General features: G+C 42.8%; 1 protein-coding gene across 1 annotated transcript; it reads left to right on the top strand.

Annotated features, from left to right (window-relative positions):
• The first annotated feature begins 9631 nt into the window (after positions 1-9631).
• On the top strand, positions 9632-21603 carry LOC118087468 (histone H2A.V). Its single transcript, XM_035120127.2, has 5 exons — positions 9632-9764; positions 15727-15804; positions 18349-18462; positions 20014-20143; positions 21271-21603. The coding sequence occupies exons 1-5, from the start codon at positions 9762-9764 to the stop codon at positions 21330-21332; spliced, it is 387 nt and encodes a 128-aa protein (XP_034976018.1). The 5' UTR covers positions 9632-9761; the 3' UTR covers positions 21333-21603.
• The last annotated feature ends 218 nt before the right edge of the window (positions 21604-21821 follow it).

Here is a 21821-nt window from a genome sequence, read left to right as displayed (position 1 = left end):
TCCAGCAACCTGGAAGTGCACCGGAAATTGGGTGTGCACTCCCTCGGCGAGGTAAGTTTGGGGACCCCTGCACTAAAACATGGGAGACCAGAGTTCAAAGTTCATAAAAAACTTTTAAAAAAAAGTCTGCTCCAAAGGTCTTATCTTACTACAATTGGGATTATATAGCTATATCTAACATTTAATGCATATCAGTTAATATCTTGACCCTCCTCCACTGAATTGAAATTTCAGCCTTCGTGACATAGTAAAATGGCCAAGTAAACAGCTATTTTTGTCACTTTATGACAAATTCAGCTTTATTCTGCAGGAATTGCATTTTTTAAAAGAACAATAAAAGATGCAGAATACAAATTGATACAACAAACACCAGTATACTTTTTTTATATATAAAAAACCTTTTAACGATTATAGTAAAGGTAAAGGAACCCGTGACCGTTAAGTCCAGTCGTAGATGACTCTGGGGTTGCGGCGCTCAGCTCGCTCTATAGGCCAAGGGAGCCAGTGTTTTTCCGCAGACAGCTTCTGGGTCATGTGGCCAGCATGACTAAGCCGCTTCTGGCAAACCAGAGCAGCACACAGAACCGCCGTTTACCTTCCCGCCAGAGCGGTACCTATTTATCTACTTGCACTTTGATGTGCTTTCAAACTGCTAGGTTAGCAGGAGCTGGGACCGAGCAATGGGAGCTCACCCCGTCGCGGGGATTCGAACCGCTGACCTTCCGAATGGAAAGCCTTAGGCCAGGGGTCCCCAAAAGGCCCAGGGCACGGATGCGGCCCAATCACCTTCTAAATCCGGCCCACGGACAGTCCGGGAATCAGCATGTTTTTACATGAGTAGAATGTGTCCTTTTATTTAAAATGCATCTCTGGGTTATTTGTGGGGCATAGGAATTCGTTCATATTTTTTTTCAAAATATAGTCCGGTCCCCCAAAAGGTCTGAGGGACAGTGGACCAGCCCCCTGCTGAAAAAGTTTGCTGACCCCTGCCTTAGGCTCTGCGGTTTAGACCACAGCGCCACCCGTGTCCCAATGATGATAGTACTGACATTTAAATCCAAATGTACAATCCTACGACAATTATTATTTCTACATTTAAGCAACTGGATACATGAACATCGAATACCAACTTTTATAATGACGTAACTTGATACTAATAATGACACGTAAAGTTACATTTACATTACTTCAAAAACAAATTAAAAAAATAAAGCTATGAATGTGAACTATTTTAGGACAAAATCCTTCTTTGATTCCTGTTTCGGGTATTTGGCCCTATTCTCCATTGATGTCCTTATAGCTGCATCACGTCACTTCATACCAACTACCGGTACATTCTGGCTTGCTTTTGTCACCTCCTTGACAGCTCTCTCCACCATTTGTGTGTGACACTTAAATTTAGATCTTAAATCTAAGTCTGAATTATTTGCAAGAGAAATATCTTCCTCTATTGTTTCGACTTTATCTTCACCAGTCACCAGTATCAACAAAATCAACATTATCGGCAGCAACAATTTGAAAGTGAGATTCTCGTCGTTGTCATTCCTGTGCAGCCCTGGTTCCCTCTGCTTTCTTACTTGACTCTTTCTGCTGTTGTTCACTGTACAGTTCTACTTATGGTCATCTTCCGAATGGATCGCTGATCATTGAGAAATTCACTCTCTATCTTTGGCACATTCTCATTGTCAACAACTTCGAACAAACGGGAAATTCCTTTCAGAAACACATCTTTCTTATTTTTGAAGAAGTCTGAAAGATCATAAGGATTTGGACACTTTGGATTCTTATACCTTCTGGCAGCTGGTATTCTGATTATGCTTTGACGCTTTTCATACACTTTCAGAACACGGGCCTTAATTGTGTCTTTTCGGACTGTTGGTATGGATGCACGTTTGTAAACACTTTCAACTTTCGATACAACAATCTCTGCAATAATAGAATTGTCTGGCTCCTTTTTTGCAGAGTTTTTTATCATCCATTTTTGTTTCTCATGCAAGAAGCACTTAGCAATGTCCAACTCTGTTGGAAGTACGCTCACAGGCAAATCAGCTGGCTGACCAAATGCCAGTTGATCTGTAGATATTCTTGTGGCTATTGATGGTGAAGCTGCCATTATTTAAGTCTATTGTTCTCATTCCTTAAATGTCTTTCACGTAATACAGACTGTCCTCACTCTTCAATCAAAATATTAGAGTTGCACACCTGTGAACAAGACAGAATATTAATATTTTGAGACATAATAAGAGAAAATCCAAGGCAGACCTTTTAACATCACAGTAATCCAAGTTTATGCACCAACTACCGGTGCTGAAGAAAGTGAAATTGAACAATTCTATGAAGACTTACAACACCTTCTAGAAATGACACCAAAGAAGGGTGTTCTTCTCATTATAGGGGATTGGAATGCCAAAGTAGGGAATCAAGAGATAAAAGGAACAACTGGCAAGTTTGGCCTTGGAGTTCAAAATGAAGCAGGGCAAAGGCTAATAAGAGTTCTGTCAAGAGAACAAGCTGGTCATCACAAACACTCTTTTCCAACAGCACAAGAGACAACTCTACACATGGATATCACCAGATGGGCAGCATCGAAATCAGATTGATTATATTCTCTGCAGCCAAAGATGGAGAAGCTCTTCTATTTGGAAATTTGATTCCTGCCACTTCCGGATTTGTTATCTCCTGTTTTCCCATGGGATCTGAGAAGGCAAGACCGATGGTAGACTCAACATCATCACAAGACTTATACTGGCAACAGATTTATTTGGAACTTTTGGATATTAAAGATGAACTGGTCAAGAATAATTAGCAATTGCGACAAATTAATAAACAATTAAGTGATGCATGGTGCAGCAAGGAAAATGAGGTGGAAAGAGAAGAGACCTGTTCGGAGGAATTAGAGGCAAAATTACAAATGACAGACAGTATTAATAATTTGGAAGAATTTAAAAGTTGTAAAGAAGAGGAGGAAGAAGGCTGGCAGTGAGAGAGGGAGAGTGCAGTGAGAGAGGGAGTGCAAGGAAATCTCTGGGAAAATGGGAAGAAAGGAGGGTGTTGGGAAGCAGTAAGAGAAGTGGGAAAACAGCAGAGTTGGTTCAAAAAATATTGGTGGAAGCTTTCGGAAAGGGTGGGAGTGGGTTAAAAAGGTTAACTGCATAATTTTAGGCTGGATTGATTGGAAAAGTCCGACACTGGTAGGAAATATGGAATTCGCTGAGACATCCGGGGAATCTGGGTCCAGGGGAAGGGGGGATGAATTGCTATTAGAATCATAGAATCATAGAATCATAGAGTTGGAAGAGACCACAAGGGCCATCCAGTCCAACCCCCTGCCAAGCAGGAAACACCATCAAAGCATTCCTGACAGATGGCTGTCAAGCCTCTGCTTAAAGACCTCCAAAGAAGGAGACTCCACCACACTCCTTGGCAGCAAATTCCACTGCCGAACAGCTCTTACTGTCAGGAAGTTCTTCCAAATGTTTAGGTGGAATTTTCTTTCTTGTAGTTTGAATCCGTTGCTCCGTGTCCGCTTCTCTGGAGCAGCAGAAAACAACCTTTCTCCCTCCTCTATATGACATCCTTTTATATATTTGAACATGGTTATCATATCACCCCTTAACCTTCTCTTCTCCAGGCTAAACATACCCAGCTCCCTAAGCCGTTCCTCATAAGGCATCATTTCCAGGCCTTTGACCATTTTGGTTGCCCTCTTCTGGACACGTTCCAGCTTATCAGTATCCTTCTTGAACTGTGGTGCCCAGAACTGGACACAGTACTCCAGGTGAGGTCTGACCAGAGCAGAATACAGTGGTACTATTACTTCCCTTGATCTAGATGCTATACTCCTATTGATGCAGCCCAGAATTGCATTGGCTTTTTTAGCTGCTGCATCACACTGCTGACTCATGTCAAGTTTGTGGTCTACCAAGACTCCTAGATCCTTTTCACATGTACTGCTCTCAAGCCAGGTGTCTCCCATCCTGTATTTGTGCCTTTCATTTTTTTTTGCCCAAGTGTAGTACTTTACATTTCTCCTTGTTAAAATTCATCTTGTTTGCTTTGGCCCAGTTGTCTAATCTGTTAAGGTCATTCTGAAGTGTGATCCTGTCCTCTGGGGTGTTAGCCACCCCTCCCAATTTGGTGTCATCTGCAAACTTGCTCAGGATGCCCTCAAGCCCATCATTCAAGTCATTGATAAAGATGTTGAACAAGACTGGGCCCAAGACAGAACCCTGTGGCACCCCACTAGTCACTACTCTCCAGGATGAGGAGGAGCCATTGATGAGCACCCTTTGGGTTCGGTCAGTAAGCCAGTTACAAATCCACTGAATGGTAGCATTGTCTAGCGCACATTTTACCAGCTTCTTTACAAGAATATCATGGGGCACCTTGTCAAAGGCCTTGCTGAAATCAAGATAGGCTACATCCACAGCGTTCCCTTCATCTACCAGGCTTGTAATTAGATTGTATATAAAGATCATGAGTGATGAGGAAATATTAAAATGTAGTTTCATTACTGTTAAAATATAAGCTAAGGGGAGATATAATTAATAGAATATAAGGATATATAAAAATATTTTTTGAGTTTATAGATAAATTGAGTGGTGATAATTAGAGAAGTAATTTTAATTAATAATTTTTTAACAATGTGAAAACTGCTTTTTGATTAATTGAAATAGGGAATCAATGAGGGGGGGACCAGGGAAGTCTAAAATGTTATGAAGATTAGCTTCCGGTTCAGCGCCAGCGCCGTCCGGTGGGGTCTGTCTCGAGCTCCGAGGCAGCCCGTCTTTGCGAAGGGGGGGGAAGCAGCGGGGGCGACGCTGCACCCCATAGAGCCCTATATCGAGCGTTATAGGGACGAAAAGCCTCAGCGGTGCCCCAATTCGGACTCCCCAACTCTCTGGGAGGCTCTAATAAGAGCTCCGGAGCGAGGAGGGTTGCAGTCGCGGGGCCATTTTGAGCACCATTGTTGCCTTCGTAGAGAGAAGCTCCGTTCCGGAGGCGGAGAGCGCTGGATACTTCCAAAGAAAAAGGACTTGAAAAGTGGATGTCCGTGAGTAAAAGAGCTTAAAAACTTTTTCGGAATTTAAATTTGGAGCGGGAGGAGATTTAAAAAATGGAAGCTAATCTCCCCCATATTGATTAAAAGTGGAAACAGTTAAGAAAATACCCATTGCCAAGACATTTGTGGATTTATTATATCTATGCATCTTCAAGAACTGTGCTGAAATCCCCTTTGGTGACAAGGTAGAGGGGAGAGTGTGAGATTTAATAAGAGAAGAGTCTCTTACTACCGCTGGAATCGGCGGTCCTGACGGACTCAGCAAGATTTGTGTAATAGGGACTTCTGAAACAATGTTGATAAACTGAGCTGTAAAAGTTGCCCACGAAAACTCCCTTTGGATTACAATTTAGATTACAAGTAATGGACTTTAATTTGTGAATACATTGTAACCAGTTCGGAAAAATGGCGATCGAATGAAAAATGCAACCACTTCCTGCGCTCTGGGATAGCACTGTGTCCTTGAGAGGAGTACAAAAATGTCAACATACGATTATACAGTTGGATTTAAAGAAAAAACTCTGAGACTCTTATGGGAACTTACTATTGGAACACATAAACAGATTGCTCAATTAGAGGAAACGAATCGACTTCTTCAAGGGGATAAGGGACAAAAAACGTTGGAACAAGAGAATAAAGAAGAAATAGAAGGAAATCGAGAAATATGTCAGCTTTTGGATCAGGAGGAAGTCTGCGATGAGAAGAAAGAGGAAAAAGTTTTTGCGCACGTGAGCCAGGGGAACGACGCTCCCATGGAAGGGGGAGCAGAAGCTATGTCTGGACTTCAGAATCCCCATAGGGAACAAAGACTGTGGAAGAGGATTACTTACATTGAGTGGATTATACAAACAATAAAAGGGCAACAGTGAGGGAATGAAAATTTTGGACATGTAAAATTTCGCAGAAAGGGAGTGGGGTGAATGGAAAAAGGTTTTTTGTTTAAAGGCTGGCTAAAATGGTTTAGAAACTGGTTTACGGATTATGGAATTTGCTGATCCGAGAAGGGATGTGCCGTGAACAGGGGGGGGAAGAGGCTAAAACTAGAAGATAAGATTTAAAATGGAATAAGAAAATGAGATATAGATTCTATAAAAATATGAAAGTTCTTACAGAAAATTTAGGCAAGGGAGGGAAAGTAGAATAGAGATGTGTTTTTCTTTTTAGATTTGAAAGGAGATTATTAGTATAGCTGGGAAGAATGAATAATGGGATAGCGGGGTGCTCTAACCCTCCCCCTGTGGTCGTCTCCGTTCTGGGGTTCCTTGGTGGCAGAGGGGGATTTCCGGAGTGGGGGGGAAGGGGGGGAGGGGGAGAACCAGCTGGAAAAGAACCATCCCTGCTTTCCTTCCGCATCCTGGAGACTTTCGGTGGCAGGGAGAGGTCTGGGGTGTGGGGGGAAGGGGGGGAATGGAAGGAGATATATAAGTAAATAAAAAAAAATTATTGATAATCTGATTAATTGGCTAAATGGACAATTTTAAATTAAATGAGATTAGAATGGTTGGTAAATAATGAAAACTGTAAAGATGGATCTGGCAAATGAAAATCAACAAAGGGGGGGGGGTCTGGGGAGGCCCAAGAGATAATGTTTAGGAAATTAGAGAAGGTTTAAATTTTTGATGTTGTGTGTTTTGTTTTTATTTTTATCATACTTTTTATGCTGTGGTTTTTTTCCTGTTTTTTGTCATTATTTTTGTTTTATTTTTTCTTCTATCGTTTTTGAACGCTAAAGTTGGATAATAGCTGGGTGGATATTCGCCTGTTCCTATCCTTGCCATCCTGGGACCTCTTGGTGGCAGGGGGAGGCTCTGGGGGGAAGGGGGGTAGAGACCCAACTATAAAATGAACCACATTCGATTGCCTACCTTTCAGGGGATTCTCTTGTGGGAGAAGAGGGCTCTTGGAGGGGGGGTAGGAGAATGTGAAAAATGTTATGTATGTGTATGGTTTTTGTTATTATGTAAAATCTTACTATGTAAAATCAATAAAAATTAATTTAAAATAAATAAATAAAATGTTATGAAGATTATATGAGATTAGATTTTTTTTGTCTTTTTCCTTTCTTGTTTTTTTCCCTTTTACTTTTTTTTACTTTTTTGATGTCGTTGCTTCAATGTATTGTTTTTTCATGTGTGCAAAACGAATAAAGATGAGTTTTTTAAAAAAAGAAAAGATGGAGAAGCTCTATACAGTCAGCAAAAACAAGACCTGGGAGTGCCTGATCACCTCATCTGTCTCCTGAGAAATCTCTATGTGGGACAAGAAGCTACAGTTAGAACTGGATATGGAATAACTGATTGGTTCAAAATTGGGAAAGGAGTAGGAGTACAATATTGTCTCTCTGCTTATTTAACTTATATGCAGAATTCATCACGCGAAAGGCTGGACTGGATGAATCCCAAGCTGAAATTAAGATTGCCAGAAGAAATATCAACCACCTCAGATATGCTGATGACACAACCTTGATGGCAGAAAGTGAGAAGGAATTAAAGAACCTTTAAGTGAGGGTGAAAGAGGAAAGCGCAAAATATCGTCTGAAGCTCAACATCAAAAAAACTAAGATCATGGCCACTGGTCCCATCACCTCCTGGCAAAGAGAAGGGGGGGGGAAATGAAGGCAATGAGAGATTTTACTTTCTTGGGTTCCATTATCACGGCAGATGGTGACAGCAGTCACGAAATTAAAAGACGCCTGCTTCTTGGAAGAAAAGCAATGACAAACCTAGACAGCATCTTAAAAAGCAGAGACATCACCTTGCCGACAAAGGTCCGTATAGTTAAAGCTATGGTTTTCCCAGTAGTGATGTATGGAAGTGAGAGCTGGACCATAAAGAAGACTGATCACCGAAGAATTGATGCTTTTGAATTGTGGTGCTGGAGGAGACTCTTGAGAGTCCCATGGACTGCAAGAAGATCAAACCTATCCATTCTGAAGGAAACCAGCCCTGAGTGCTCACTGGAAGGACAGATCCTAAAGCTGAGCCTCCAAGACTTTGGCCACCTCATGAGAAGAGAAGACTCCCTGAAAAAGACCCTGATGCTGGGAAAGATGGAGGGCACAAGGAGAAGGGGAGACAGAGGACAAGATGGTTGGACAGTGTTCTCGAAGCTACGAACATGAGTTTGACCAAACTGCGGGAGGCAGTTCAAGACAGGAGTGTCTGGCATGCTCTGGTCCATGGGGTCACGAAGACATGACTAAACAACAAGAATAAAACATATATTGAAAATAGCTGGGATAAAGGAAATCATATTCATATTCTTTTATTGTTCTTTTAAAAATGCAATTCCTGCAAAATAAAGCTGAATTGGTCATAAAGTGGTGAAAACAGCTGTTTACTTGGCAGTTTTCCTATGTCATGATGTCTGAAATTTCAATTCAATGGAGGGTCAAGACATGCATGAAATTTTAGATATAGCTATATAATCCCAATTGTAGTAAGTTAAGACCTTTGGAGCAGGCTTTTTTTAAAAAAAAGTTTTTAATGAACCGCTCTACTAGCCATGAACCTCATTTGTGTCTTGGGCCACTGCTCTCTGCCTATCCTACCTCACAGGGTTGTTGTGGGAATAAATGAGAAGCACGTGTGCCCCCATATTATTATTCCTGTAATAAAACGACCAGATACTTTTTCAGCTCACAGGATGCCCCACTAAGCATGTGTATGTATATAAGAGTAGGGTAGCAAGGATGCAATGCGTTGCGCATTTACCTGGGAGTAAGTCTCTCTCACTTGATGCTACCACCTGAGTAAAGCCGAATCGGGCCGCGCCGGAGGCGATGGGCGCAAAGAGAGCCACGCTTCCTCAGAAGGACCTTGGCGGGGCTTCCTTCCATGGAAGAATGCGCGGCAGGGAGAGCTACTGCTGCTGCTATTATATTTCTACTATGCCCTTCATCCAACCAAGGATCGCAGGGCGGCCTACAATAGAGACCGTTACGAGGGGCTCTGCAAGGAGCCCGAGCGATCTCCCTCCTGCGTCAGGGGAACGTTTTCGCCTTGTTTGTGCAGTTTTTGGCGTGGGGAAAGTGGAAGCGCCTCCTCCTGATGTCCTCCGTTTTCAGACGAAATACGCAGAAGGCGCGATTGTCTTAATGGCGAGACTTTATGAGTTGGGCAGGCTGGAGACCCACCGAGCGCTCTCTTCGAATATGAGGGAAACAACACCCCCCTCCCCCGCGCAGGCCGCCATCTCCATTTCTCTCTCTCCGCGCAAACAAACAAGCAGGGGAGGGGGAGACAATATGGGCGGGAAACTCTCCTTCTTTCCGATTGGTTCAAAGTGCTGTTACTCAGTTGATACCGCCTCCTGTACGACCGCTTTTGTCGTTTACTGGTCAAAAGGGTAGTCACTCCACACTCATCCCTCCTACGCGGAGCGACGCCTTGTTCCGCCCCCTTCGCTCTCTACGTGCCGTGTGCAAAGGAAGAGGGGGGTGGGTGGTTGATGATTGTAAAAAAAAAAAAAACAGCCGTTAAACGGACTGCGGGGCGGAGCTTGCGCGAGGAAGTAAGAAGCAGTAATTGGATTGGTCAAGGCGGGAGGTTCAAACTAGTATGGCTTGCCCTGATTGGTTCGCGGTAGCCGCGGCAGGCCAGGCTCCCTCCTCGCGCTCAGGCGGGTTATTGTCTGTCGACTTTCTGAGGCGGCTCTAGCTCGGAATCGGGACCGGTTCTCACAGGGCAGCGACGGAACCATGGTGAGCGGAGAAGAAAAATAAGGACGCGGGGCAGGGTGAAGCGAACCTTGTGGGGAAATAGCTCTGGACCCCCACGCAGGAAGACCTTGCGGGGTTCCGACTTATTTCCAACGCCGGCGCTAAGGGAAGGGTGTCGGGGCGGGGAAGGACCCGAGCAAGTTGCGCTCCCGGCTCCTCCTGAGGCGTCCTGGAGTTGGGATACTGAGGCTCAGCAAACCTTCGCGTGTCATGGGGCAGGGACGCGTGACCTGGAACCCCCGTTGGTAAGGGCTGGTGGGGGGGAAGTGAGGGATGACGCTGCTGCCTGCCTTTATTTTACGAGGCGCCTTGGAAGCCCCGCCTCCGTCGGGGGCTCTTCAAGCTTCGGAGTGTTTCTTCTTTTCTGGTGGTGGTGTTTTTGTTTGTTTGTTTGTTTGTGTGTGTGTGTGTGTGTGTGTGTGTGTGTTTGTGTCTAATAAAGGTGTGAACGCGTGTGACGCGAGACTCGGGTGGATACTCTTGGTGGCGGCTAGATCTGAGAGCCGGGCACAGCAACTTCCAGGGTCAGGGATGTGCGCGCTTGGTGGGAAACCGGGGTCTGCCTTGTGTCACGTGTAAATCCTGGCTCTGGGTCAGAGAGGAATCTTGTGGAGCATGTGCCATCTTCACAAACGGGGCGGGCTTCTCCCGTTCCAGACCTGCCAGAGGGCCCTGGCCGTGGGTCACACTGACAGGCCGAAGGGCCTCGTCGCTTCTCCAGGCAATTGGAGGTGCTAGATGGCAGCTGCCAAGCGGTGCCACCAGGCCGGCTCGTCACCACTTCCTCGCCTGTCTAAGGCACATCTGGGAAGAGATTTCCTAGCAACGTAATGCTGTGTAAACGTCAGGCGCTCCGGATTTATTTCCTCACGCGGGCTTCAGCTTGAGTCTGACGGGTCCCGCCAGAAGCGGCTCTCGATGTGACAGCCTGGCGCGCTGGAGCCCCTGCCTGCCACTTCGGGAAGTGGCCTTTCTGCTCCTCCCCCCAAGTCAACGGGGTTATAGGCGAATGACGTCTGAAGATGTGCTCATAGCTGCCAAGTTATCCCTTTTTTACAGGGATTTTCCCTTATGCTGAATAGGCTTCCTCGCGAGAAAAGGGAAAACTTGGCAGCTATGTGTGCTGCCTTCCAATGCAGCGTGAGCCTATGCATGTTTACGTAAAAGCAAATCCTACTGGTTGCAGGGGACTTAACGCCCATCTAAACCATCTTTAGGGCTGTTTAATTGGCGCTAGGTCTAGTTGGTCTCAGTGGGACTTAATTTTTATAAACCCACATAGGATTGGACTACAAATGGGCAGTTGACACTTCCCACAGGCTAAAGAATAATTTTAAGTTTCGCTGCTGATGTGGTTGCAATTCTACTTTAAGGTTTTAGTTTTCCAAGCAGGAGTTTTGTTAAGCATTTTACTTAATGGTGTGATAACTTCCAATGAGCAGGTTCATAGGTAAAGAGTTATCACTTCTTGCTTTGGCTGCAAGTGACTTGATCTGTTATCTATGCATTCAAACATTTTAATCAGAGTTATTTGCATAATAAACCTAAGGTAGAGACTGTCCCAATAAGGTGGCACTGAAGTTTGCCTGTCTGGTTTAAAAGCTATGCATGTAGAGCTTAAAGCAGGCATCCCCAAACTGTGGCCCTCCAGATGTTTTGGCCTACAACTTCCATGATCCCTAGCTAACAGGACCAGTGGTTGGGGAAGATGGGAATTGTAGTCCAAAACATCTGGAGGGCCGAAGTCTGGGGGTGCCTGGCTTAAAGGTTTTTCTGGCAGATTTGGCAATTATTATTCATTCTGATCAGTTCTATATCACTTGGAAATGACTTAATATATTTCAATCTTACTTTACAAATCTGCAGTAATCAAGCATTCTAAATTCCAAAGAAATTACTTGCAGAAATGAGCAGGTTTTGTTAATGTACTGTCTGCATGGAGTTAGCATTGTGTCCTTAGAGGAATATCAGGTAAGATTCTAGCTGTGTTGACTGTTTTTGTCTCATAAATATTATCTTAAGCATAGCTCATAGGGAGCATTGCCTTGAACTCGGGCAGTTTGGACTAAACAGGCTTAGTACTGACAGTCTGATCTAAGATCTTATCTTCCTACTACCATAGAATACAGGGCTCATCTTTTTTGGTGTAGCTGGTGTGACTGGGTAAATGGTTAATTCAACCGCTGAATATAATGTGACAGGACTGATAATTGGCAAAAGGTTTTATAACACATCGAGCCTCGCTTTTATTACGTAATTGGGTTTCATTTTTCTTTAAAAAGCTATAAACTAATAGTAAAGTCAGTCTTTGAGCAAACTGTAAGATATATTTAAAACATTTTGTACTCTGCCTTTTGACTAAACATGTTTAATACAGTTTAAAAATAAATTAAATTAAATGGTCCAATACAGACAGTATAAAAATAGTAAAACAGTGAGAAGTGAAACCAACACCAGGGGTTTAAAAACCAGGAACTTAATAAGGTTTAATCTGGTGATAATTTAGTTCCAGGTAAGCCTGTTAAGATATCCCTTATCTTACACATCCCCTAACTAACACATAGCTTTGCTTGTACAAGATGCATTTTGACTCAGCAGAAAATTCAAATTCAGTTTGAGAAGTCTTGGGAAATATGGATATAAAATATACAGCTTATTTATTTATTTTATTTTTTTAAAGTTTGGAGACAAGCGAGCAGCAAGACATTAACTGCAGTTAAAATGGCCAAACAGTAGGCAAGGTTCTCAATATGTGCAGGTGTTTACATGCAACACCTACCCATATCTGAGGGTTGCACACAAGCGATTGTCAGGAATGAGCAGCCTCTCTGTCGGCTCCCAACAGCCTCAGTCAATATAACCAATGATCAGGGAGGTGGGAATTGGGAGTCCAACAACATCTGGAGGGCAACAAGTTCCTAATCCCCTGGCTTATGCCATATGTGAGCATCTCAATGCTGTGTCAATAGCTTTTGAATAGCTATTTGTCTCAGGTTGTGAATATGCCCCATTGAAACAAGTGTGTTTCTTGGTGTAGGGTTGTTCAACCTGACACGGAGCTAATTTGAAATGATTATTGAATAAAATAGTCTTAAATCACATGTTCATAAGTTTCAGTAGCACTTAAGTCAGCACAGGCTAGTTACAGCTAGTTACAGTAAGGTACTATATTTACATGGGACCCAGGTGGCGCTGTGGGTTAAACCACAGAGTCTAGGGCTTGCTGATCGAAGGTCGGCGGTTCGAATCCCTGCAACGGGGTGAGCTCCCGTTTCTCGGTCCCAGCTCCTGCGCACCTAGCAGTTCGAAAGCACATCAAAGTGCAAGTAGATAAATAGGGACCGCTCTAGTGGGAAGGTAAACGGCATTTCCATGCGCTGCTCTGATTCGCCAGAAGCAGCTTTGTCATGCTGGCCACATGACCCGGAAGCTGTCTGTGGACAAACGCCGGTTCCCTCGGCGTATAGTGCGAGATGAGCGCCGCAACCCCAGAGTCGGACACGACAGGACCTGATGGTCAGGGGCCCTTTTACTATATTTACATGAATCTAATGTGCCATCAAATCTAATGCTCACTTCAATTTTCAAAACCTTGAAACAAAAAAAGTATTTGGTGGTGAATGTAAATATGCCATCAAATCTCATGCACACCCTAAATTTTGGAACATAGTTTGGTAAAAAAAGTGCGCATTACCTTTGAGTAAATATGATAAAATATCTCTGGTATTATCATTTGGCATCTGTACCACTTTTCCTTCTTCAATAAAGTAGATAAAAATAATTTCCTTTGCTAATGATATATATGTGTTTTCAGTTAGATTATCTATTAAGTCTCTTAATTGGCTTATCAGTACATAACTTGGGTGTTAGGGTCCCAAAAGTCCACATCCATCATTGCTCCTGCTGTGGTACCAGCACAGATGTGTTGCCAAAGGTGGAGAAAATATATGGTTCTCACCCATTTCTTCCTTACAGAGCTTGTGATAACCCTTTAAAGCCTGTTGGTGGTCAGTGACACCCTTCATTAGCTAATGGGGGGGCCCTATTTACAGTGCAGCAGTTAAAGCATATTTGTAGGATCAGGTTGACTTTTATACCTTGTGGTTTTTAAGTACATCACTGGCAGTGTATTTGACATATACAGTGGTACCTCGCAAAACGAAGTTTTATATGGCTGTGCTTCGTAAGACGATTTTTTTTCTAAAGCCACAGCACCACCTAGTGGATATACAGTAGAAAAACAGTGGTGCCTCGCAAGGCGACGTTTTCGCAATACGACACGACTTGCGGAACGAATTCATTTCGTCTTGCGAGGTACCACTGTAGTTTCTGATTCATTGCATGTAAAGCTTCACTTGGTCCTGTCAAAGCTTTTCTCCTTTGATTACTATCTGGATAAATGGGTCTGGCATGAACACTATTAAGTTAACTATTGTGTAGGCCATATGTTCTCTTGTTGGCACTAGAGTTTTGCATTATAAAATGCCCAGATTATTAACATTCCTTAAAATATAGGGTCAAAACCAAGTAGTCTAAATTATTCACTTTCCTTACTTTTTTTAATTCAATGTATATGTTGCCAAAAATTTTCTAGGTGACTGAAGTTCATGAATGCAACTCTATACTCCTCTTGGCACTTGTGTGGTCTGCAGAAACATAATAAAAACCTGGATATTTTAAAGTGTAATCCTATGTATTTTTATTCAGAAGTAAGTCTTTTAAGTGTTCAGTAGACCTTTTTCCCGGGCAAGTGCTTAGGAATGTAGCTATTGGTTCAGCTTGTGAAAAGAGAGTTTCTAGCTTTCAGGATTCCCAGAAGATCTCTGCAAACTTAATTTGATTTGAGTATTATAGCACACAACTGAAGTCAGCTTGTTGGTGAGCAATGTTTTTAATCCTGAAAAGTGTGTATAATATAAAACATTTATGGTTGTTTTTAGGATTTGAAACATCCTAGAAAATATGTGAATACGAAATCAGTGTAGTTTGCATTAAAAAAAATCTGATGTCCCAGAGAGACAGCTAATTGAGCATGTTTATTTCACTTGCATTTGGTAAACAAAGCAAACTTTGAAACTGCCAGACTTACTTAATAGTATTTGTAGTTGGCAACTACACTTTGTTACTATTCTAATGAATTTTTAAAACAGAAAACTTTCTAGAAAATTTTCCGTCCCACACCACTGGGATGTATTAAAATGAAAAACTCCATATCGGCCTGTTCACACCTGTGTTTGCAAACCACTTAACAGCTTTACATGATCCTTCTTATGCATTTGAATGTGCTTTCTCTGTGAACTAGGCTTCATGTAGATACAGCCAATAGCTGTCATTCTTATAATTACAATAGCACTTCTGGGACTATCGTAATAATGCTGGCCACTGCAAGTTGTATCCATGCATCATTTGTTCACATGAACATGTCTTCATATGATCTTGCATGTAGAAAATAGCTGCTGGTTCATTTTTATTTTTAATATTAGGCATGTATAAAATTTTAGATTTGTAAATCACCTCTTACCATTTGGTAAAGGATTGTATAAAAATCCCCCCAAAATAAATTACCGTAAATAATCTAGGATTGTAGCCCTAATTAGATTTACCGGTAGTTAAAAATGTATTTAAAGTATGCTTAGAATTGTGGCCCAATAGCTTGTATACTCTTCATATTGGCATATTTAAAAGCAATTTAGAGTCTTTGGGTTCTTTTAAATTACTGTTGCCCTCTTGCACTTCTTTTAACAGAGAGTGAACTGAAGAACAAAATTGCATTCTAAGTATTCCATCAAGACTGCATGTTTTGAATTTATAGGAGACCTATAATTACATTTTTTACCCCAACAACCATGTATTATCAACAGTGGTGATAAGATTTAGAAGCTCTTCTCCTTTCAGCTGACATGTTCAGCAGTAGATCTAGTTCATGTTTTTATTTCTTATTTAGGCTGGAGGCAAGGCTGGCAAGGACAGTGGAAAGGCTAAGGCAAAGGCAGTGTCTCGCTCACAAAGAGCTGGACTTCAGGTAAGTTCATTTATTGTAATAGCTACCGTATGATGTATACCAGGGGTCCCCAAACTACGGCCCGGGGGCCGGATGCGGCCCAATTGGCCTGCCAATCCGGCCCGCGACGCCGCCCGCTCTTACGACGCGCAGCGCGGCAGCGCTCTTCCAGGTCGGGAAAAAAGCGCCGAAAATCCTTGTGCGCATGCGTACGGGCCTCTCCCGACCCAGAAGAGGTCATTTCTGGTGCACTTCGGGGTCGGGGGAGGCCCATACGCATGCGCACAACGGATTTTTGGCGCTTTTTCCACCCTGGAAGTGCGCCGCCGCGGCAGTAAGCACCCATGCGCACGGGCGCGCACTCGCCCGCCCGCCCGCACAGGCGCGCGCTCCCCCGTCCTCCGGCCCGTCGCGCGATCGGCGCGGTGGGAACCGGCCCAAACGCCGGTAAGTCTGGGGACCCCTGATGTATACTGTACTAGCAATCTTCAACCAGTCCAGACCCAAGACCCACCTTAGACTCCCAACCAGGAACATGGGACCCACTTTCACATTTTTGTGTTTTAATATTATAAACTGCGCTGTGAACCTTGGATGAAAGGCAGTACAGTCATACCTCGGGTTGTGAACGTGATCCATGTGGGAGGAGCGTCCGCAACCTGCAGTGCTGTGCTGCACATGCGCATGACGCGATTCAGCGCTTCTGCACATGCCATTTTGCATTTTTGCGTGTACACGAGCGCCGAAACCCGGAAGTAACCCATTCCGGTACTTCTAGGTTCGGCGCGGAGCACAACCTGAAAACACATAACCTGCAGCATTCACAACCCGAGGTATGACTGTATTATTATTTTTGCTATTATTTATTTCATTCTTGATACTTGATAGTGTATTATTGCAATACTGTATTATTCAGACAGAAATCGTTTGAGAAGCTCAGTTTTGGCAAATGGTTTCATAGAATGCATCTAAGTATCAGTAACAATACAAGATACAGTGGTACCTCGGTTTATGAACACAATTGGTTCCGGAAGTCTGTTCATAAACTGAAGCGAACTTTCCCATTGAAAGTAATGGAAAGTGGATTAATCTGTTCCAGACGGTTCGCGGAGTACTTAAACTGAAGTGTTCATAAACTGAAGCGAACTTTCCCACTGAAAGTAATGGAAAGTGGATTAATCCGTTCCAGACGGATCCGCAGAGTACTCAAACTGAAGCGAACTTAACCCGAAGTAGAAACCTGGTGACAACCTGCACAACATTAGACACCTGAGTTTTGGCAGTCCCAGCCTTAAATAATAGCTAGAGATTCTGCCATCCATGAGAATCTCTCATTAGAGCTGCTGTTTCAGTTCAAAATGTCTTATTGTTCCTGACTGATATGTGGAAATCTTGTTCACTTACTAAAAATCTTGTTAGAAGCAAGATCTAACCCACCAATATCTCATTTGGAGGGCATGGGAACCAATTGAGTCTAGCTTTGTAAAATGCTAAGTGAGCTCTTGGGAGCCATCATCTTTTTGGTCATGTTTTGCCAGTTTGTTTAAATCATGTTTTCCCTTCTCCAGCTTGTTTGCCATTTTGACTCTTTTTATAATCCTAAATTTTTGACTTGTTTGACTTGTCCATGTGCTTCCTATGGCTTTGGCAAATAAGCACCCTTCCCTGTGAGGAAGTTATCATTTTTTCCTGCCTCTTCAACCAGAAGAGGCAACTCTTCTGTCTTGTCTCTTCCCACTTGGCAAAAATCTGTTTTTTGTTTAGTCACGTGTTTATTTAAGGAGAAGTTAAGCTTCTTGTATTGAGGAAAATAATAGTGTGTCTGATTGGTCAGCTGCAGGGACTTCGTTTTCCTTAGCCTTTGCCAATTATTTGAATGCTTGCCCAATGCACTTCTTTAGAATTTTATTAAGTTAAGAATATAATGCTATATACACTGTGGAAGCTTTTACACTGCCTTAAGAATAAGACACACAGCTTACTTTCTAATGCTGAAAAATTGTTTTTACATTTATGAATGACCTCATGGAGCTCAGTACAGTGGTACCTCGCAAGACGAATGCCCTGCAAGATGAATTTTTCACAAGATGAATGTGTCTTGCGATCTGATAGTGACTCGCAAGACGAATTTGTTTTGCGAAAACTTCGTCTTGCGAATCGCGGTTTCCCATAGGAATGCATTGAAATTTAATTAATGCGTTCCTATGGGCAAAATTAAATTTGTCTTGCAAGGCACCACTGTACTGGTTTGCAAGCATTGTCAAGAAGCCTGGTGCTGGGCAGTTTGGCCTGTGAAACCCAGCTTGAACTGCAACACAGACCACATCACTCCCTCCCATTTCCAGTTTGAGATAATGCAGTGCAAGAACTGTGTGTGACTTGGCATTTGATGACCAGTTTGTTAAAAAACAAAACTAACTCAAATCCTGACTCTAGTTCTATTAGATGAGGTGCCTGTATTAAATGCACCCCCCCTCTCTCTGAACCAGATGTCAGAATTAATTACCTTTGGAAGAGCAGTGTTGACTTTGACCATGTATGCTGAACAGGTCCTTGTGCTTTCAGTTCCCAGTGGGTCGTATCCATAGACACTTGAAGACTCGCACCACAAGCCATGGACGAGTTGGTGCTACTGCTGCTGTGTACAGTGCTGCAATTCTCGAATACCTCACTGCTGAGGTAGGTTCTGGAAATTGATCTTGTTAGTACATTATCTGAATGTAATCAAAGGCCCAGGTAATAGATTGGTCTGTGGAGCCTGGCAGGAACCTCCAGAGTAGCATAACCTAGCTGCTCCTGCTCTCTTTAAAAACCTGTGTTTTAGCTGCCCAGATCAAATAATTCTGCAAGAGCTTTAATGGTTAACATACTGTATTGATTATGTTTTATCTCTGGCTTAGTTTTTTGCGTGGTTGAGTTTGGGGTGAGTATGTGTTTCTGCTAAATCCAGAAAAAAAGAATTGCTTTCTTGGCCTACACTTTTAATTTAGTTGTTTACTTCCCATCTAACATATTCCTGGGGTGGGGTGGGAAGAAATATGACACACATTAGAACACTGTGAGGAATAGGTGTAGGGTGTGTGTGTGAGAGAGAGAGAGAGAGAGAGATAATAAAATGAACTTGTGCGTTTTAGGTAAAGGCAGAATCTGACCCAGAGGTTATTTGCAGTTCTGAACACTTGATACATTTGTATCCTGAATATGAAAGCAAAACGTTTTATGGGAAAAGCTCACTACCATTGGGGGGGGGGGGAAACGTGCAGCTAGGGGTGGGGAACCCTTTTCAGCTCAAGAGCAACCTTCTGAGTTCTATGCCAGTGGTGGGTGAGGGCCAGACAAAAGTGTGTTGTGCAAATAATGTAAATTTTACATGCTGAGACACCCTTCTTCATCTAGACAAAAAAGAAGCATTACAGTATCAGAATTCAAGGGCATATTCCAGTCAGGCAAAAGCACTTGAGGTACAAAACCAGGCCTATGAGGGGTATGGCCCGGGAAGAATGGCAAGGGCCAGATCTCTATCTGGAACTGATGTCCCCCACCCCAGCTTAAACTGACTTATTTGTTTAGAATACTGGTCCTACTTTATAGCCCCCAAAGGCTCTTAAAGCGGGTACTGAATTATGTGGAGTCATAACCATAGAATTGTAGGGTTGGAAGGGACCATGAGGGTCATCTAGTCCAACCCCTTGCAGTGAAGGAATCTTTTGCCCCATGAGGCTCAAGATTATTCAGGCAGCACTGCTGCCCTCATCCTTGACCTTCCCTCATCAAGAAGAGAAATAGTTCCCACTAAAGTCATCTGAGGCAAGGGAATACGGCTGAGCCTGCTGGATCATCTTAAAGGAATATTAGTAGACTAGCTGGCCCGGCCACGTGTTGCTGTGGCTGATCCCTGTGACTGCCCCCACCCTGTCCCGACCCATGACCTATCCCACCGCCTCCTCCCCTCACCCACACTCACATATTGGCACTTGGGATGTTGTCCCCAAATTTGAACGCAATCGGTCCAGCGGTTTCGGAGAAAGGTCCGGACACACAAACATGCCCTTTTTACATTTTTATATAAAATTTAGTTTTAGGTACCTGGGCTGTTGCCTTGAATCTACTAAATGTATGAAAAAAGTAGTCTGTGTTGCAGTTTGTAACTTAGTTTTGAGTATTTTCAGTATTTCACTGTTCAGTATTTTCCTAGGAGGTTGGCATACAAAGCTCTGTTTCTTCCAACAGGTTTTGGAATTGGCAGGTAATGCCTCCAAGGATCTCAAGGTAAAACGTATCACTCCTCGTCATTTGCAGCTTGCTATTCGTGGTGATGAGGAATTGGATTCCCTTATTAAAGCTACCATTGCTGGTGGAGGTATGTAGTATTAGAGCAGGGGTTAGCAAACTTTTTCAGCACTGTTCCTCAGACCTTGTGGGGGGGGGCGGACTATATTGTGAAAAAAATAAGAATGAATTCCTATGCCCCACAAATAACCCAGAGATGCATTTTAAATAAAAGGACACATTCTACTCATGTAAAAACATGCTGATTCCCGGACCGCCCGCAGGCCGGATTTAGAAGGCAATTGGGCCGCATCCGACCCCCGGGCCTTAGTTTGGGGACCCTGTATTAGAGCTTCTGGAAAGCTTGGATATGAAAAGTATATTTGGAGACAGGGTGGCTGAACTTAAAAGTATCCCTTTAACTACTCTGCAGGATGTTAAAGATAAGCAGTTTGCCAAGTGATGAGTAGAATCGTGATACTCTTTTTACATGGATTTCTGATTATGTCAGGGTGTTTGGAAAACTGCTTATTTTGCTTGGCAGAATGTTACACAGTTGATTTACGTTGTAGTTGCATGTACTGCCGTGACAAGTTCTTACCACTGTATGAACCAAATGGGTACTTATTAGTATAGTTTTTAGTTTGCTGACTTAGTAGTAGCTTTGATAGTGATGAGTTCTTGTATTTCATCATAACTACTGTACTAGGTGAATCTGGTATAGAGTAGGTCTCCTGTAAACTGTGTTTTGCACCATCTGTTTTTTTTGGTGAGCATTCTAAGCACTCCTCCCCAATCATTTATAACTCTTTAATTGAGGCTCCAAACCAGGCCAGGGAATACAGTTCTGCTTCTCAGTATGTCTCAGTAAATCTTCACATACATCTTGGTAACATGAGGGAACCTAACTTGAAGAACACAATCTAGATTATTCCCTCCTTCTCCCCACTCCTCACTCACCCCAGAGTAACTCACCCTGTATGGCACCATTTAGTTGTTTTTGTAACAAGAAAATTAGGCCTTGAGTCAACATTCGATCTAATACAGCTACAGAGCTGCATCCCAGTTCGCCTCTTTGTGTGTTCAAGTGGTTTTTTTTGAAGGGTTTGGTAAGCATAGTTCTAACAGAGTTAGCATAATAAGTTATTTGAGCATGTATTGATATGAGTGCTGAACTATTGTGTATTCTTCAGTTCTAATCCATTATTCTCTTTATAGGTGTAATTCCTCACATCCACAAGTCTCTGATTGGAAAGAAGGGGCAGCAGAAAACTGCATAGAGAGGAGTTTTAAACAGCCCTCTTCCTCCCTGTCATTGTACTGTAACTGGGACAGAAGAAATATGGGGATATGTGGAATTTTTTTAAAAAAATAGTTAAATGGAAGAGCATAGACAATTGACTGTAGACTTAAAACATTTGTATGTTCTTTAGATTCAAAGTTTGACACAAAAGTACCTTGTTACGTGGCAGCAATTTGTGTGTTGATTGGCTAGGTTTCTCCCATGTGTTTTATACAAAAATGGAACTGATAAAACCATTTTTTACAAAACTTGTTCTTGTGTATCATTCTGGGGTAAAAGGGTCATTGCAGCAAAGAGATTAGTGTCCTAATATCCTATTAGAGATTTTAAAATAAAATAAAATATTTCCAAATTATAGACTTTAATGGTGGCCGTGTTCATGGTTAACTTTTGTGTTCATACTAAAGGATGCCATATAGAGGGAGAAAGGTTGTTTTCTGCTGCTCCAGAGAAGCGGACACGGAGC

This window comes from Zootoca vivipara, chromosome 6 (genome assembly GCF_963506605.1).
Source record: "Zootoca vivipara chromosome 6, rZooViv1.1, whole genome shotgun sequence".
NCBI classification, from domain to species: Eukaryota; Metazoa; Chordata; class Lepidosauria; order Squamata; family Lacertidae; genus Zootoca; species Zootoca vivipara.
Note: the sequence above shows the minus strand (reverse complement) of the source record. Positions and strands in the feature narration are given on the sequence as shown.

Bases quoted from the DNA above. Each gene is read 5' to 3' on its own strand.
- LOC118087468 (XM_035120127.2), top strand. The intron at 15,805-18,348 runs GTAAGTTCATTT...TTGTGCTTTCAG, and splicing joins CACAAAGAGCTGGACTTCAG to TTCCCAGTGGGTCGTATCCA. The intron at 20,144-21,270 runs GTATGTAGTATT...TTCTCTTTATAG, and splicing joins AGCTACCATTGCTGGTGGAG to GTGTAATTCCTCACATCCAC.